The sequence below is a fragment of the Oryzias melastigma genome, linkage group LG9 (assembly GCF_002922805.2).
Source record: "Oryzias melastigma strain HK-1 linkage group LG9, ASM292280v2, whole genome shotgun sequence".
NCBI lineage: Eukaryota > Metazoa > Chordata > Actinopteri > Beloniformes > Adrianichthyidae > Oryzias > Oryzias melastigma.
In genome coordinates, this window is record NC_050520.1 from 19,085,777 (window position 1) to 19,103,988 (window position 18,212).

Genomic DNA, 18,212 nt, shown 5'->3' on the forward strand with positions numbered 1-18,212 from the left:
GGGGTCGTGCCTGTGCACTGTCCATGGACCCACAAAGTAACTGAATTGTGTGTGTTGTCATAGCAACCCCAATTAAGGGACCTTGTGTGTGCACAAAGAGGAGTGGAGAGGATTCAAGAGGATTCCTCTCTTTTGCTTCTTTTTCCTGTTCCAGGCTCCCAATTAAAAAACACATAGTAACTGAAAGTTAATGAAGTCTAGTAATCATTAAATATTACACTATTTTTTCTGAATTTATTTAAACAATGAAAGGAAACAATGACTTAATTTAACTATTTTTCTTTGTCATTTTTGCACCAAATCAGTCAAATGAAGAAAAACAAAAGCACTATAAAAGTATTAAAACATTTGATTTAGCTCCTTTTTTGTTGAAAAAACTGTCACTGCTAAATAACACCTGTAGTTAATCTCCTTAAGCTAATGCAAAGCTTCAGCCTTTATCTCTGCTTCCAGGCTCCAGAAAAGGTTTTGTCTTTGTCGGATAAAAATCTTCTCTTCAATCTTTAGATTTTAATCACACTTGTGATCTCTGTGTGTCTAAGCTGACAGCCGTGTTAACCCTGAACCCCCCCGCATCCCCAATCCTCTTCTTTTGCCTCCTCCTCCTCCTCCTCCCTTGAAGGCTTCTGACCACAGACCCCTCCCAGCTGCGGGTGGAGGACCTCCCCGGGGACCTCCAGTCTCTGTCGTGGCTCACCTCTGTGGACGTGCCCCGGCTACAGCAGATGGCTGATAGCAGAGGCCACAGTAACGGCCCCCCCTCCCAGGGCAGCTTGCTAGAGCAACAAACAGGTGAGAAGACAGGAAGGGGGAACATGAAAGGTTCAAAAACTGCTCCTCTGAGTTGGACAGTCATAGCCTCCTACTTTACTATCAACCTTTTTTTTTTCTAGACCAGGGGTGGGCAAACTACGGCAAAGGGGGCCATATGCGGCCCATTAAACTATTTAAACTGGCCCGCCAACCTGAAATAAATTATACTGTAACTCTGCTGTCTCGGTCATTTTTCAGATTTTCCAACAACACATGAACGCAGTATTTATCCAAATTGCGTTTTTTCTTTGATGAACATCAAACTAATTGGTGGAATTGGTGCTAAAATGAAAACAAAAGCCCCAATTAAAAAAACAAAACAAAAAAAGCACAAAAATTTCCTGTTTTAAAGTTTATAAATTCATTTTCAATCAAAGTTAAAGCAGTTTTTCATCATTTTTTTTCCTTGAGGAGGTTGATCATCAAAACACTCCACAGATCTGTCAAATTTTAGAACCCTTTGTTGCCTACGAGTCAAAGAGTTTGCCTATTCCTGAGCTAGACAGACATTCATAAGCAGTTTGGAATCATAAAGTAGGTTGTTCGCCTTATTTTTTGTGTGTTTGAACAAGGAAATTCAGTTGTGTCCCTCGACATAACTCTAAAAATCTCCAAAAGTGCATCAATAAGCCACACATACCTGAATGCAAACACTTTGCTATATAAAGCAGAAAAAGAATGTTTGTTTTCTGGCATTTTCCAGTTCAGCTGAGCAGTATGACCATACCAGTGAGCCAAGCCTCCATTCTCCACCTGCAGAGTAACATGCAACACAGCCCTTTGGGGATGAGCATCACCAGCAACCGCACTGGAAGTGTGAGTTATCCCAGCACTTAAAGGGAAAGGTAGATCTCATCTGTTAGGTGAGTGACCTCTAGTAAACTTGTTTTTTTTACCTCTTTTATTTCACAGATGTCTCCGTTCTCCATGAATGGACTTCCCTCCCCAGGGTATCAGTGCCCAACCTCAGTTTATCAGCCAACACCACAACAGGTGTACTCTCTAACGCAAACTGGACAACAGGTGGCGTATAAGCAGAGCGAACGTTTGATTTTTCACAATGGAGAAACAGTTAGGCATCATGATCTCCTGTTTCCCTCCTGTGTCTTCTAGTGTTCAACTGCTGGGCTTTATAGCAATGTCTCTTTTAACAACCAAAGTCTGTTCACACAACCTCGCCTGGCTCCACAGGAGCAGGAGCTGCAGCCCAAGTCTTTTCCCAAGCCGATCTACTCCTACAGGTGAGCACACGTTAACCAACAAGAGATTTTTTATTCATTTATTCTGCTATGAATCACATTCCAACCATTTATTTATTATTCTTAGTTGTTTAATTGCCATGGCACTAAAGAACAGCAAAACCGGCAGCCTACCAGTCAGTGAGATCTATAGCTTTATGAAGGAACACTTTCCTTATTTCAAGGTAAGATCATCTACAAGTGGTTGAACTAACAGCCTGGAAGACGCACCGACATATGTTGAATTGTTGCTTGCAGACTGCACCTGATGGATGGAAGAATTCAGTCAGACACAACCTCTCCTTGAACAAATGCTTTGAGAAGGTGGAGAACAAGACGAGCAGCTCATCCCGTAAGGGCTGTCTATGGGCACTGAACCCTGCCAAAATTGACAAGATGGAAGAAGAGATGCAGAAGTGGAAACGCAAGGACCTCCCAGCTATTCGCCGCAGCATGGCTAACCCTGGTCAGAAGTGGATTTTTTGGTTAAAAGGTTAAAAAAAAGCTCTGTCTGACTATTTGTCTTGCTTTCCTGCAGATGAGTTGGACAAACTCATCACAGACCGTCCAGAGAACTGCAGACGTAAGGCTTTGGAGCCCGATATGACCCGGCTGGCTGGTTGCCCAAGCGGCCTACCGCTGGCGGTCCCGGCTCAGATGCAATCCCAGCCCATCGTCACGCTGTCCCTACCCTGTTTGTCCATGCAACAACACCACCAGCTCCAGGCTCAGCTGCAGGCTCAGGCTCGGCTGACCCCCATGTCGCCCGCCCCAGCCCAGACCCCTCCCCTCCACACCGTCCCTGACCTTTGCCACAGTCCGCTCGCCCAGCAGCCCAGCAAGCCTCCGGAGGAGTTTTACAGTGTGCACGGTGACACAGAGGTGGACGCGCTGGACCCCAGCATCATGGACTTCGCCCTTCAAGGTAAAACAGCTTTGAAAAAAAAAAGAAATTGCACATTTTACATTTTCCAAAACCTTTCAGAAGTACTTTAGTTCTTTAAGAAATTTCCATTTTCAAGAGCCCAACTTCTCACTTTGTTTCTTTATTTTAACACCAACTGTGAACTGAATATTTTTTAATAAAATGAAAGTGCTGCATCAGTCTGTTAACACCTAGATCCGTCTCCCCTCAGGTAATTTGTGGGAGGAGATGAAAGACGACAGCTTTAACCTGGATGCTTTGGGCACTTTCAGTAACTCCCCCCTCCGACTATCAGACTGTGACTTGGGAACGACCGCTCTCCCTCCTGCATCCAGCGGAGCAAACCTGCCGCTGTCAGAGGTGCAGGTGTCGGGGCTCTACACCTCCTACACCTCCCAGGATCCCTTGTATTCTCAGTACATGGGCGCCCCGGCCAACAGCAAGCCCATCGCCCTGCTTTAAAGAACTTCAGGGGATTTTGACCAGAGTTTCATATTTGGGGCTGAACTTCTGTGCCATGAAAACCTCGGGGATCATTCTGAGAAAACTGGGATTCATTTCAGTCTGCTGGACGAATCCCCATGAAGAAATGCTAAATTAAAACTCTTTTGCCAAGGAAAAACTCAAAGCCTGTATGTTAGCCCTCACCCATTCATCTTTCCTTAATGTAGTTCCCAACCTTTTGTTTGCTGTATTGTGCTAGAAATTATTGATGTAATGTTTAATTTATATTTATAAAAGGCAGCTGGAGAAGGTCAATCTTTTGCTGTATATATTTGAATTCCGACTCTTCTATAACCACAGATTTCTTTTTTTTATGGGATCTATTCATTTATAAACCAACGCTCCATCCCGCTGTTACAAACACTTCTTTTCTACTCACTGTGATCGACACGTCTCAGGGTCAGACGTGCGTCTTATTCATGTGAACACAATAAAAATGGGTCAATAAAAGAAGCTTCTTAATATTTATTAAAATCAATGGCAGTTAATTATAAACATTTCTTTGTAAAATCTGAAGTTCTAGATAAAATACATTTGAATGAAATGTCAATATCTGATCAAAAATATGGCAAAATTGCTTGAGGCCCCCATTTAGGCAACGACTGGTGATGAAACATGGTTTCCAACATTTTTTAGAAAAATTACAACAAAAATAAATGCTTGGGGATATCAAATAGTGCCATTCTTTGTTCTCTCACATACAATAGCTCATAACAACAATGTACAGCATTAATAAACAAGTGAAAATGATGCAGAAGAAAACTGATCGAAATGCCAAAAAAACAAAAAATAACTTTTATAGACATGCAAACACAACTGTTAAAAATAATGAGCATTATAGTTCTAGTTTGACTAGAAAATAGCTAAATATTTCAAAACATTTTCACTAAAGATATTGAGAGACTTAAGATCAGTGAGTTAAAGATTTAGCATTTCATGTTAAATCTTGAACATTAAAACTGGCACCAAAAAAAATAAGAGTCCCATTTAATGAAACCTGTTTTCAGCCTCAGTAGACTCCACAGGGTTCAAATTTAATACGACTCCTGTTGTGCAGAAACAAAGTGAAAATGTGCTTTACAGTGATAACATGGAACAAAAAAAACACATTGTTCCTTTAGCTGATGCTCAACTTCAAGATCCTTTTCATAATCCTGTCAACACACACGGAAAGGCCACAGATAGTTTTTCTTTTTGTGCGCGTTTGAAGCTTATAGATTTTTTTTATAATCTAAAGTATTTTGGCACTAACATTCCACGTTTACAATATTTCATTAGTGCAATCATCTGTTCAGAAGAGTTCATCGTTGTTTCTTGGCTGGACTCAAATGTTCTTAACTGGAGCTGGTGTTGTCCATTGTAGCGAGCAGATGAGACACTTTGGCCCTTTGAGAGGGAGTGATGTACTGGCTCATGTGGATGATGCAGTCCATGGCGACGTCTGGGTTAGCTTCCACCAGGCTATGCAGGCAAAAAATAGTGGAAAAAACATTTAAAAAGCACTCAACAGAAAAAAAGGATTGTTTTTCTTCTGTTAAAAATGTTTGGATGGTTTTTGAGTGAGAATTCTATAAGAAGAAAAATTTCAACAACTACTTCAACTATAGTTTCAACAACTATAACATTAGTAACTGGGGTTTTGCCACAATTGTAGAGAAAGGCCCCCTCCAACATGTTTTAACATGTTCTTGCAGCATTTTTCTTAAAATTGCCTTTCTGAGTCTGATTCCAACAATTGTGCTGATAGCATAAAGAAGTTGTAACAATGACAATAAAAGTCACCTATTTTTGTAAAAAAACGTTGGTTATCGTTATCAAATATTTTGTAGACGCTCCCCGGTTACATTTCATTTGAATCTACAAACCTGCGAATGTGCTTCAAAGCATTTTCTCGCTTCAAGTACTTGATGTTTTCCCGGATCGCAGATCTGGTTCCATCCTCTTTGGACAAATGCTTTTCCAGCCACTCCACCACTGCTTGATTGTTATCCCAAAGGTAAGCCTGAAAGAACAGAATAAACAGGCCGATTAATAGGCAGCTTTTCTGTAGAGAATTTTTATAGGCATTTATATAAAACATCAACCTTCAAAGTTTAAAAGATTTAGATTCATTGTTTAAAAATTCCTAATACTTTCAATATTAAAAAAGAATTAAGTGTTTATCCACTTGAGAAATGGTTCAAAAATGTTAACACTTAGAAGAAAACTAAATGTGTTTACTGAGATTAAGAATATTAAAGACTCCAGTTTGATTTTTAGTGGAATCATTTTGTCATCGACCCTGACCCACCTTGACTGTTCCCTCTGTCTCAACAAACCAGCGGCGCAGCATGGACTGCAGATGACCATCACTGAGGTCCCTGTTGGCCTGTAGAATCTCGTACTTCACCACCTGCTCCAGCAGGAGGCGCCGCAGGCGCCAGTAGAAAAAGGTTCGCACATTTTTCCATTCCAAAACATCCTGTGGGTACAAAAAAAGAAATTAATCAACAACTTGATTCTTTTTTTTTTAATTGAAGCTAAACTGTTAATACAGAGTGCACATACAGTGATGACTCCCTTCTCCTGCATCCTGCCTGGAGTGTCATGGAGGTCCACAAACTGCACTGCCACCTGGTGGTAGATTGGCAACAAGAATTCCTCCCTTGCTCTGAGCTTTGCCTCCAACTCTTTGCTCTGTTTCTGAGGCAGCTCAGGGGAAGCTGATGAGAAAAGAACATTTTTGTGTTTAAAAAAAAATTCTTAGCAACAAAAATTGTTCTGTAGTTTGTGGAATTTTTTTTACCAAGCTGTTCTACAAGACCAGCGTAGACAGAATCAAGTCTTCTCATGGTCTTCAGAAGGTCCTTTCTCCTGAATTTGATCTCCACTGTGCCTTCAGCTTCCAGCACGCCACCTCTGAATTAAGAAAAGCAGTGATGTGAGCATACATATGAACATTTTAGGTTAAAGAACTTTTATCCTGTACCTGCTCTCCTTGTCAGCATACAGCTCCATATACTGTGGGTTGATGGTAGGATCTATTACTACCCAGGATCCTCCTCTCAGCTCTGCGTGTGGTGGGATGTACACTAACACAGGCTGGCGGTAACCACGCAGGGCGTCCACGATGTAGGCACCAAACTTCAGGACCTGATCGTACATATCTGGAGCAGAAAAAAAAATATTCCACAATTGTTTAAAAAAATAGTTTATACTGTTAGTATTTGAAAAGTAAATGTACACAGTTTGGATCCATAATAGCCAAACACATAATATATTTAGCTAACCTGCAGCTCACTTTTATAAATCCAAACCTTCATTAAAAATTAGCTTTTTATTGATTGATTCTGTTTCCTGCAGGATGCAAAAATCCTAAAAAGGAATTGTTCAGTCTGCACTACACGTATATCACAGGTTTGAAAGCTAAGTACCTTTCATTCCGCCAGAGAAGCCCCTCCAGTTGGCGAACACCACGAGAGGAAGATTTTCACGGCTGAAGTCACCAATCGCCTGAGCGGTTTTAAAAGCAGAATCAGGGAACCACACCTGGCCAGCCTGCTGCAGAACCTGAAAAATAAGAGAAATGGGTCTGTGTTAATGAAAGTATCTGTTTTAACAGGAAATACACAAAGGAATGCACTCACTTTTGATTCTGAATCTAGGTTTGCAGGATCTGCTGGAATGGTGACCTCAACTGTACGTGTTTCAACAGCAATCACACCAATAGGGATTCCTCCTAACCTGGATGTAATTAACAATAAAGCATATTTACTTCTAAATTTATGTTGCTATATATTTACTTAAGGCGCACATATGGTTGATCATGGAAAGGGGATTTTGTGATGTGTCCGATTTACCTTGCTCTTCCCACGACCACGGTTTGAGCCCAAGAGCCCATGATCTCCATGAAAGAGCCGTGGTCGCAAAATCCACTCTGCCATGCACCTTTGACTGCTGTCAAGATACATGAAAATTATCAACTTTACAACTCGTATTACTAGTTTCCAAGATACAAACCATCTATTATAGTCTTACATCCATAAGGAAAAGTTTTAGACTGAAGTAGAGCCAGTCAAAGTCAAACACACTGCCTTCAGAGCCATATTTTTAAAATAAATGCAAACTCTTCTGTGCATTTTCTTGTTGAAAAAGGACGGATTACATTAGGAAAAATATAATCTCATCTCAGAAGTGTACATTATTATTGTCAAAAGCTTAAAAAATCTGACAAGAGGATACATTCACCTTTCTAGCATGGTTTGGCAGCTTTCTGTCCCTCTGTCTCCCTCTCCTGGTCTGTTTAGTCTACACACCATTGCCTGTATATTTAAACTGGACTAAGCTAATGTGACATCATCCATAGACAATTACTTGGTTCTGGTTTCAACCGAATGAAGTCAATTCAGTTGCAATTTTTCCACAATATGTTGTCATGTTGGAACCACACATCCTCACTAAGCTGTGATTGGTCCGTATTGGTCTTGGTCTACATTTCCTATGACAACCACTCACTTCAATCAGCAGTGAGCATGTTAGAAGTTTAAACCCCTTTCTCTGAAAGCGGCTCAGGAGAATCTGCCAATCTTCAAATGTTTGATGTGAGGCCAACTACTTTTATAGAGTTAGCTTATAACGGGCTACAGCAAATATATAATGAAAAACAATTAGGATTATGTTAAAAAGATGTAGCAAAGCAATACTTGTTATTCTGACAAATATAATAGCTGTTTATTCCTCCTATTTGGAACAAAGGAAGGAAGGATCGGTTATTCCAGTTCTCTTGTACAGTCAATGCTTTCCAAAAGTGTGCTGGATTAACCATGGCTGTATTTATTACTGGTTTTGGCAGCCTTTACTGACAAGTGTAGTGGTATTAAGCTAGCATTTTATTATGCTAGCATTTTCCTGGTTTCTGATTCCAGTTGTCTTCACGTTTTGGTGAGCATCAACAGCACCAGTTTCCAGATTTCACCATCTTCCTTCAGAAACTGTTTTTTGTTCATCAGACAGATTATTCCCCCTCTTTTCAACATGGCAATGTCTTGTAATAATTTTAAACTCACAATTAGCCTTAAATGAGAGTGTATCGCAAGTCTGATTATACAAATTAAATAAAAACTAAACATAAAAACATGTCTATAATCACAATGTACTTTTTTTTCTCCTTTCTTATGATTTGGGTTCAATTTAAAGTTTTGCAACTCACATGGATGAGGTCTGCCGGCTAGCATCCAGCGAGGGTCATATGGTGCTTTGGTGGGAGTGAACTCTATCTCTCTGTCTACGGGGTCTGCTGTCGCTATTACAGGCACAGACGAGTGTTTGTTCTGTGAGGACGACACAAAAGAACTTTAGCAACAAATCTGAAGGAGGTAAAGTAGAAAAACATAATTTAACACAACCTTTGGCATATATGAGAGCCACTGCAGGATGGTGAAAACACCCTCAAAGTCATCAGTCACTGTGGAGTGTGTGACTCCGTTATTGTGCATGATCTGGACTCCTCCGAGCTGGTTGTTGGAGGTGTAGACTTCTCTGCCCAGAACCTGAAAGAAGGGGTTGAAATTACCTCAAAAAAGACATATATATAAATAAACAAAATCAAATTTACATACATTTCTTAAAGATTCTTCAGCATTTTCTTTTTATAGTCATATCAAAATAAAAATAGTGGATAGTTTATGTCATCTGTTAGCTTTTACAGCTGGATTTTTGTCACTTATTAATTTAAGAATAGCTACAAACCAAGAACCACATATGTCAGTAATTCTGTAAATGTTCAAAAAAAACAAAGTAAAAAAAACCTAAACATTGTTTTGGTATAAATTTATAACAGGAAAAGTGATTTTTATTACAAGCTGAAAGAACAAAGGAAACTACCAAACCTTGTTGAGAGCACTTGCTCCAGTCAGGATAATGTGGGAGTTCTCCACTTGGATGACTCTCTGTCCCAAACGGACCAAATATGCACCGATCCCGATGGCCCGGCAGGTTACCTGCAAGAGTGGTACGGTGAGAATCCAGTAGACTTTGCTGGACTCTCGCTGAGAGAGGTTCCAATCCTCACCATGCTGATTGTGATAATCTCATCGTAGGCCTGTGAGGATTCTCCTGCTATGGTGCCTGAACCTCGCAGGTTTTCAACACCAATGCCATCAGTATTTCCAATGATGTCCGTTATGATGTATCTGTAATTACAGCATTAACATAATTTTTTTTTATTTATTTCCATCACTTTGTATTTTTTCTAGTTTTCTACAAATTACTTATATTTGTTTGCAGAATAATTTATGAAAAAAACATGTATACATTTATAATCCAATTTATTCAAAAAATTCCAGATCATCCTTCTATTGAGTCGGGATCCTTCCAGCTCACCGTACCTAGACTCCCCTCCTTCCTCTACATGGTGACAGTGAATGGAATTGGTGGAACTGATGCGAGTGTAGTTCTGCGGCGTCAGGTAAAGGTATTTGAAACCCTGTTGGATGAAATGAAAGATAAAAATGAAAGAACATATAAAGCTTTCACAAAAAAAAAAGAAAAAAAGGTGTAAGTATTCACTTTGTAGGGGTCAGCAGGGTCTATCCAAGCCACGTTGAACATGTGCTTGATCTCCTCAGCAAGCCCGATGCGAGCTCCACTGTTGGCTGCGATGTAAATGCGAGGAATCCCCTCAGCTCGAGCGAGCTCAGACGCCCTGAGGAACAGCTCATCCTCCTGGGGACCGAATGAGCCGATCATGTGAGTGATGTCGTTACAAATGACAATGATGTCTCTTCCTTCTGGGTACTCTGGGGTCCTCATTTTCATCCTGAATGCAACCATTCCCACCTGGTACAAGAAGAAAAAGGGGACAGTGTCATCAACCCTGACAGAGAACAGGCTGTGTTTTCATAAATATAGAAGGCCATACATCATTGTCTCCAGGGAGGCGGTTCATCTGCACCAGACGACCTTCTGGGTCCAGAACAAGCTCACAACAAATCAGCACGTCTTTTGGGATTTCGTCCCCTGGCCCCCACAGTTTGAACAATGCCTGGAAGTGGTGTTTAGATGAGCTCTTATAGAATTAAATGTTAATGACGGTAGCTTGTTGGTTAAGTTGTCGTACCTGTCTGAACATCTCAGGGAAGTCGTACACGTATGTTGTGCCCAGAGTTTGAGCCTGGAAGCGTTTGGCCTGCAGCAGGTCTTTGGTAACGTAGGGACTGTTGATCAGCATACCATGCAGAGGACCCTGCTTGTCTCCGTATGACTGGAACGTGATCTGTCAAAGCAAGAACAAGCAAACAATTACAACTTTTTACATTCAGATTACTTTACTCTCATCCAGCTGTCCTCACTTGTCCAGAAGTTGAGTCGGTGACTTCCTTATAAAGACTGATGTCCAAATAATAGCCAGACTCATTGGTGAGAAACAGACGGATCGGTATGGCGTTCCCTGTCGTCGTCAGGCGGATGTTTATCTTCAGTTCAGCCTGAAGGACCCGCAGCTTCCACAGACGGCTGCCGTAACGCATCACCATGGAGCGGACGGACTCCTCTATCTGGAGGCACCAAAATCAAAAGCAGTCAGGTTCATGTATGGAACATGAAGCGTCGGATACAAAAGAAAAAAGTAAAAAGGACCAAAAACTGTCAAATAGTAATAATTGGTGATGTGTTTGTGCAACACAAAACTGCACAGGGGTAACAGAAAATAAGAAAAAAGGATCTTTTGGGTTGATGGTAATAAGGAGACAAACTGACTTTAGAGGGATCCATGATGACTGTCGGGACAAAGTTGAGGAAGATGTGATTGCAGTCTGTGCGGACGCTGGTGTTACTGAAGGCAACCTCCAACTCATCCATGGCCTCCAGCAGAAGACGTTCACCTTCATTTTGAAGGTATTCAAAAGACGCTTCCTGAAGAGAGGGATCAACGGTATTAAGCTAAGAAGCTGCCATTAGATTTTTATCTCGTATGAAATACCTAATGTTCCTTCTTTTTCATACCTTTGTAATGAGATCAGAGTGGCGGATGATTGCCCGAATGAAAAAGCGATAGTCCGTGACCTCCGCGCCCTCCTGGACTCGAGCGGCACCCAGATACAAGTGCATCTTGTGGTTTTCACAGGGAACGGCTTTCAAGTCGAAGTTCCTCATCCTGTTGAGCTCCAGCTGAAATGCAAGAGCTGGCTCCAAATGTCGGTAAATGCGATCCTCCTGGAACTGAGAAAAATACAGAATGGGGGTCATCATCTCTTCAGACCTCAGACAAAGACAAAATTATTGGTACCTTTCTGTTAATAAGAGAAAACCCCACAATAATCACAGGCATTATTTTTCTCTCACTAATGGTTGATTTATTCTTTAAAATTATTACAGTGGCCACTGCAGATTTTCCTTTCATTTACAGAGTGGTGCAAACAACAATTTCCACATGAGTGATTGAATTCAAGCCAAAACTTACTCCGTCTCGAGCTCTGAATGTGAAGAACTTAGGAAATTCTCTCTGTTTTATAAAAAGAGCAAAGGATGATTAACAAGACAACAAGACTAAAGGCACTTAAGTAAAAAGATTATGCAATGAGTGGAAGAAAACATCAAAACCAAAAGAAAACATAAAATGTATTTGGATTTCTAATCCCCCCTGACCAGATTGTTCTAATTAAAGATCAAAAGTGTCATAAATATTTTTACAATCATCTATATAAGCGATTATATAAGTTAAATCAAATGTTTTTCTTCCATACTGTCATGCATACAGATAAAAAAAACCCCTATAATGTCAGCTGTTAACAAAAGGAGTATCAAATACAACAATAAACTATGTGGAATAAAATTTTACAATAGTAAGAATACAACAAAATCCTCTTAACATCAGTCTATTAACAAATAACCTGAATTGTTTTTTACCTTCTGTGCAACCAAAAAAGTGATTCTCCTGATGCCATATTCAAAAAGGATGGCTTTCTGTAAAAAAATAATACAGAAAAATACAGAAACATAAGCAAGAAAAAAGCAAGAATAAAAAATAAGAATATTAGTTTCTCGCTGACCTTGGACTGAGCAAAAGCAGCAAAAACTTTGACCAAGGCCTCATCATCTTCTGTGTCTGCTGATTTTATGGACACGTTTATGATATGGATTGGGTTCTCTCTGGTGTTCTGTCAGATCAATAAAAGATTTAGTGATTAAGAAAATACTACTTTAGTTAAAACAGTTGAACTTTAATTATGCTGCAGCTCCCACCTTGATATTGTCCTCCTCATAGAAATTTGAGCAGGACTCTAAGAAAGACGCATTCTCCAAGAACGGCTCGGCAAAGCTGGACAGGACCTCGTCAAAATTCCTAAAAGATAAAGAAGAACCATAAACCTAAAGGAGCTTCTGTTTCAAATCAGTAACCACATGTATAGTCTTTCAACAACTTAAGCAGAGAAAAGTCAAATCAACATGAGCGTAAAGGGGACCTTCTGAAATCATCAAAACACTGGAACGCCACCATAGCTCCCATCCGCTGGCACGGTGGAGACAGAGCTCCGTCCATGAAGAGCTCACTGCCGTGGCGCTTCAGCTGACCCGATCCACTCGCTGGCACAGGAAGCCTGAAAAAAAGAAGCCCTGAATTCCCTGTTGGTCTCAAAGTCCTACAGCCAAAAACACTGAGCGACAGAATGTGCATAGAGTCATACAGAGTCATTAAAGCAAGTGCAGATGTTGTTACTCCAAACCTGTAATCCAACCTTCAATCACCTACAGCTAATCACAAATATGACACAGATCAAGTAAAAAACTATGAATATACCACATAAAACACTTTAACTGTGATTATCTCGTCTATAACTATCGGGATAGGTTTTAATACAAAACAATGTCTAAAAAAATCAACTGAAATTAAATGTTATTATGTTCTAAAATTAATATCAGATTAATAAAGTACTTAGTTTATTTCCTTATTCACATTATGATGATTTTGTTCAACTCCAAAGCCTAATGAAGAGCTATGATAGCTTGGAAAAATGTTAGTCTTCTCAAACTGTCTTTACCAGACGCTTTCAATGAAGATCCCATGACTGTGACATGAACCACATGGTACACGGTTAAGGAAAATCACAGATGTGTGTTTAACCAGACTGTGCTTAACTTACAGCTATGTTTAGTAAGTCACATTTAGAAATTTAAAAATCAAAAACTTTTTAAAGCTTTGATTCAAACTAAGAAAAAAGTAAAACACTCCATCAAAAGAAAACTTCTAAGAATAACCTACAAATGTACCCGTGATGTGGTCAAAAATTAACCCCATAGAGAAAGATTCAACTTACTTCTTAACTCATTGGGGATGCGCGTTGTGTAATGATGCATGTGAAAAGTTTTCTACACCATAAACTTATTTTTTTCATTAAACTGGAACTTAATTCAATTTCCAGAACCAACTAATACATAACCAGCCACTCTGCATTTTCAGTAACATAAATCACACTAAAGTATTAAAACTATTATAAAAACATAAATCCCATAAATCAAATGTATCTAAAGGGATTCCCATTCAAGTGTTGACACTTTATTCTCAAAAAGTGTCAATATATTAAACCATTATGCATGTTTTCTTCATTAATTTAAAAATGTGACAGAGCCAAAAACACAAAATTACTGCAAAACTCTAGGATATAATTTCTGAAGAGCGGCAGTAGTTCATTCGTCTCTGAGTTGTGGGTGGAACTGTTGGAGCGGAGAAAGCGTGCCCCCATTTCCTACAAGTTTGTCTACAAGTGGATGCATCAGAATGGAGCAGAGTAGGGGACATGTGGTCCAACAATTGTCCAACTGTATTTTTTCGTCTGCTCCCAATTTACCATAATTTGAGTAAAGAAATACTTAGAAATGCAGCTTTGATCTTTATATATATATATATATACGTGTGTGTCTTATATATATATATATGTCTTCCTTCCTGAGAAAAATGCCACAAGAACATGTTAAAACCACCAAAAACAGAATTTTCACCAGAGTAGGACTTTAAATCTAGTCTGATTCTCTGCTGCTGTGTGGATTTATCCTTTCAATGTACAAAAGTTACCTGCACTTCAAGCATTCACTATGTTCAAAGGTAGGACAATGTAACATTGAAATCCAAGATTTTTGATTCAAGTCTGGGTTGAGGTGACAAGTAAAGTTCCTCATCAGAGTGAATGAAAGGATTTTTTTTTAAATATTTTTTCCTCATTCAGATTTGATTGAAATACACAACTCAAGCATCAATAATTTTGATGCTGGAGATTACAGGCTCCCAATTAAGTAGCAATTATTGAAATCTCAGGCTTTGAGTTATGGAGAGAGAGGTCTCTTCTTGAAAAAGCTCAGGGAGGCTTTACACATAGAGAGAAGCGACAGCAGGACAACTCCAGAAGCTCAGCTTACACGCGAATGAGAGGACTTGTTAGAGGAGTCTTTAAGCAGTGGTACGGGGCATTCAGCATGCATTGTTAGACATACAGACAGAGAGGTGGTTTGGCTGATTGGGAGGAGCTTTACTCTACCTGTTCAGAGTAGGGCTGCTCCCTCTGTAATAAGATGATTGACAGGTGAATATGGGCAGCGGGTGATCAAACTGTACCTCCAACTTTGTGCATTTTGATTAGGTTGGGGCACTTTAAACAACAATGTGCACATTCACATTAATATTGAGTGGGGGAAAATGTTCTGCGTTTGACACTAGCCATAAGCAGTTATCGCAGCATTTTAAAGGCTCCACTTAGTACAACATTTAACAACATTTAGTACAGTTTTTTTTTAACTATCAATAAGTTTATCTTAATGAATATCAAAATGGGGAATGCCTGGATTTCATCAGAAACTGCTACAAAGGGAGGGATTGTGAGGTTTTTTGTATTATTTTATCAAGAGTAATCAAAGCCCGCTCTGCTATCAACATAAGTTCTCCAGAGAAAAACTACGACATCATGTTTGCAAGTGGTGTCTACATGGAAATACATAGAAAATATTCATCTGAGGCTCCATCTAAGAGAAACCTGCTACCTGTTTGGATGTGACGACGGCAACATGAACTGGAAGTCTACTGCGCACGTTCCATCCAGCAGCTGGTGGTGCTGGATGCTGTTCAGCTCGTAAGCGATGTAACCTCTACGGACATACACCTGCAGGTCAAGACAGAACAACTCAGTCTTAAATCAATCAGGTGGGATAAATTGTTTAATTTTAATTTGATGTACCTCCAAAGCAGCCATGCAGACGACTTGATTGGAGTGGTAGAAGAAGTTGGGCAGAACGTCAAAAATGGATGTTTCAGAGAGAATGAGTTTCTAAGAACGAAAGAAAAAGTCATTTAATGGATAGTAAAGGTGCAGAAAAGACCTTATCGCAGTCCACACAAGCCTAACCTTTAGGTTTTCTGGGCAAAACTGATGACCGTACATGTCAATGGCTGACAGGAAGATGGACTCCACCTGGTTATGTCTCAGTTCGTACGATGGCAAGTGAGAGGCGATAAGTACCTGTGAGATATTTAAAAAAATAAATAAATTAGGAATTAAATCGTTTTTTATGCAATTACTTTCTTACTTGAGGTTACCTGTCTAGCTCTCAAAGCCACCTTTGAGTTCTCCACATTGCTCAGCTGTGTCAGTTCATTCAGAATAGCCATGAGCTCATCTGCCAGGGTGGGATCACGCCCACAGAGTTGATCCTACACAGTCAAAAACATCAAATGGTAATAATAATAATTAAAATACATATACATATTTGGTAGAGTCTGATTAGGGGCCTTACAATGAGCATCGTGACGAGGACGTTCTTCTTGGACACCTGAGAGTGGGAGAAGATGTAGTCCAGCACAGGACTCATGTTTGGTTTGTGCAGCTCTATCAGGTTCATGACACATTTGTCATAGTGGGCTGCGTGGCAGAGAGGGCATTACAGGTAAAAAAAACTTCAAATACTGCACAGATTTTTTTTTCTTATTACTAAAGAGACTTAGAAGTGAGGTTACCTTGTTGAAACTGCATCTCAACTTTTAGATAGCGCTTCAGCAAATCAAGCACCACAGACTTCATGTAACCACGGATTCCACTGCGGTATCTGACAGGAATAAAGTAAAATATAAGATCCAACAAGGTTATTCTGTTTTTTTTAAATGAAGAACAGTAAAAATCATAGACTGAGTCAGCAATGAACCAGATGCATGTATTTATTATAGCCTCTCTTTGATAGCCAATCTGCCAACTCATTCGCTATCTTTAGCTGACTTGGCGTCTGAGGCCAAAGTCCAATATTTCACCAGCTTCTGGGGCGCCAACTGAGAACGTGGATTTAAAATAATTGTCCATGAGTCCCTTGTCGTTTGATGATCTGGTTGATTTAACCCTTTAACACCAGAGCTGCAGTGTTTATGTTCTTTGATTGAATGTAATTTTTTTAATTGTTAGCATGATCAATGTAATTCCAGCAGATTTTGAAGGAGAAAAGCGGCTCGTACGAGCCGCTTTTCTCCTTCAAAATCTGCTGGAATTACATTGATCATGCTAAACGTTGAAAAGTTACAGTATGTTAAAGATTTTTGTTCAACAACGACAACACAAGAGTTAAAACAATAAAAACTAATAGTGAAAAATACAGAATACTGAAGAACTAACCTCTGAACCAACTGTACAATACTTTGAGTATTCATGAAGAAAACCTCTCGGTCAGCCTTCCTTTGTAATGTTGCTGCATGGCTGTCTAAAATATTAGCAATCTGAAAAAAGTTTAAAAAAAACAGCTTTTGTTAAAGCAATGTTTTTCTGAGCGCTGACCTACAGGCAACATTTCATGCTTTATTTTACCCTTTGGCTGGGAAACTGGCAGAGGACAGAGGTGATGTTGCTTGCATACTGAGCCATGACCTTACGGATTTCTTTCTCAACGCTTGGCGTAATACGACCGGCCACGCTGGTCATGATCTCCTGCAGTTCCAACAGCGGCAGTGAAGGGTCCCTAAGTGTTTTCATTAAGGTGGCCACCCATTCTTTCAGCTACAGACATGCAAACGTAAGCAGGATTAGGAAACGATCAGAAGTCTCCAGAATCTCCAGAATAAATAGCACCTTGCTGCTGAAGTAGGGCTCTTCAAGGCAGTAGCCATCCATCACGTTGATCAGGTTTTCAAGTTCAGAGTGGAACACCTGGTGAAGTTTTTCCCCGACCGTAGGGAGCGGCTGCTGGGGTGGCAGCGTGGCTGTGTTGAGCTCAACCTGAATTAGAAAATTAAAACAAATAATAAGTCAATAAGAGAATGGCAACAATAAATGCAATTCATGCACAGAACCTACTCTGTGAACACTGCTCGGGTCATCAAGATCCATATGTGCCATGACACAGCCAGACTCTAGGACAGCTCCTGGCCGCTTAACGAAGTTTATATAGCCAGACTGCTGCACTGTTAGAGTCATCACCATCTTCATCACCTGGATTTAAAGCAAAACTCCAAAAACTTAAAGTAAAATCACAAGAATAATAACGAGAAAATAAAAAATCTGTCAAATCACCTCAATCTCTGCATAAGTTTCTCCTGCAAAAATGTGACCTCCATCCTCAACCATATACTGCAGGAGCTTTCCAGCCGATGGAGACCTTAACACTGTGGGATCCTTCTCCTTCTCAAACACACAGGTCTTGTTGCCAACAGTAATGCGGTAGCTAAAGGGTTAAAGTAATAATAGAAATGTGTTAACTCAAATCTTACAGGAAAAGTGGTATTAAATCTGCAG

At 39.9% G+C, this 18,212-nt stretch overlaps 2 protein-coding genes across 7 annotated transcripts in view; one reads left to right on the forward strand and one right to left on the reverse strand.

Annotated features, from left to right (window-relative positions):
* foxn4 (forkhead box N4) overlaps window positions 1-4,455 on the forward strand; it is a 7,481-nt gene extending 3,026 nt beyond the window's left edge. For both annotated transcript variants that reach the window (XM_024274529.2, XM_024274527.2), the window contains exons 3-10: window positions 623-792; window positions 1,517-1,629; window positions 1,726-1,836; window positions 1,927-2,054; window positions 2,140-2,236; window positions 2,310-2,517; window positions 2,590-2,976; window positions 3,188-4,455. In XM_024274529.2, the coding sequence (XP_024130297.1) occupies window positions 623-792; window positions 1,517-1,629; window positions 1,726-1,836; window positions 1,927-2,054; window positions 2,140-2,236; window positions 2,310-2,517; window positions 2,590-2,976; window positions 3,188-3,438 (1,465 nt within the window). In that variant the 3' untranslated portion in view covers window positions 3,439-4,455. The remainder of the gene's footprint in view (window positions 1-622; window positions 793-1,516; window positions 1,630-1,725; window positions 1,837-1,926; window positions 2,055-2,139; window positions 2,237-2,309; window positions 2,518-2,589; window positions 2,977-3,187) is intronic.
* Window positions 3,928-18,212, reverse strand: part of acacb (acetyl-CoA carboxylase beta) — a 25,222-nt gene continuing 10,937 nt past the window's right edge. For 4 of the 5 annotated variants that reach the window (XM_024274522.2, XM_024274523.2, XM_024274525.2 and 1 more), the window contains 37 exons: window positions 17,991-18,141; window positions 17,775-17,909; window positions 17,550-17,696; window positions 17,289-17,477; window positions 17,100-17,200; window positions 16,457-16,545; window positions 16,237-16,361; window positions 16,040-16,153; window positions 15,849-15,962; window positions 15,681-15,770; window positions 15,487-15,605; window positions 14,988-15,011; window positions 12,921-13,055; window positions 12,700-12,799; window positions 12,507-12,614; window positions 12,364-12,420; window positions 11,918-11,959; window positions 11,461-11,676; window positions 11,215-11,370; window positions 10,809-11,012; window positions 10,577-10,732; window positions 10,379-10,501; window positions 10,027-10,296; window positions 9,846-9,943; window positions 9,530-9,650; window positions 9,348-9,458; window positions 8,865-9,008; window positions 8,669-8,789; window positions 7,320-7,416; window positions 7,107-7,203; window positions 6,894-7,029; window positions 6,449-6,626; window positions 6,266-6,378; window positions 6,028-6,182; window positions 5,771-5,941; window positions 5,346-5,482; window positions 3,928-4,941 (listed from right to left, as the gene is read on the reverse strand). In XM_024274522.2, coding sequence (XP_024130290.1) covers window positions 4,815-4,941; window positions 5,346-5,482; window positions 5,771-5,941; window positions 6,028-6,182; window positions 6,266-6,378; window positions 6,449-6,626; window positions 6,894-7,029; window positions 7,107-7,203; window positions 7,320-7,416; window positions 8,669-8,789; window positions 8,865-9,008; window positions 9,348-9,458; window positions 9,530-9,650; window positions 9,846-9,943; window positions 10,027-10,296; window positions 10,379-10,501; window positions 10,577-10,732; window positions 10,809-11,012; window positions 11,215-11,370; window positions 11,461-11,676; window positions 11,918-11,959; window positions 12,364-12,420; window positions 12,507-12,614; window positions 12,700-12,799; window positions 12,921-13,055; window positions 14,988-15,011; window positions 15,487-15,605; window positions 15,681-15,770; window positions 15,849-15,962; window positions 16,040-16,153; window positions 16,237-16,361; window positions 16,457-16,545; window positions 17,100-17,200; window positions 17,289-17,477; window positions 17,550-17,696; window positions 17,775-17,909; window positions 17,991-18,141 — 4,771 coding nt within the window. In that variant the 3' untranslated portion in view covers window positions 3,928-4,814. The remainder of the gene's footprint in view (window positions 4,942-5,345; window positions 5,483-5,770; window positions 5,942-6,027; window positions 6,183-6,265; window positions 6,379-6,448; window positions 6,627-6,893; window positions 7,030-7,106; window positions 7,204-7,319; window positions 7,417-8,668; window positions 8,790-8,864; window positions 9,009-9,347; window positions 9,459-9,529; window positions 9,651-9,845; window positions 9,944-10,026; window positions 10,297-10,378; window positions 10,502-10,576; window positions 10,733-10,808; window positions 11,013-11,214; window positions 11,371-11,460; window positions 11,677-11,917; window positions 11,960-12,363; window positions 12,421-12,506; window positions 12,615-12,699; window positions 12,800-12,920; window positions 13,056-14,987; window positions 15,012-15,486; window positions 15,606-15,680; window positions 15,771-15,848; window positions 15,963-16,039; window positions 16,154-16,236; window positions 16,362-16,456; window positions 16,546-17,099; window positions 17,201-17,288; window positions 17,478-17,549; window positions 17,697-17,774; window positions 17,910-17,990; window positions 18,142-18,212) is intronic. The other variant, XM_024274524.2, reaches the window with a different exon arrangement.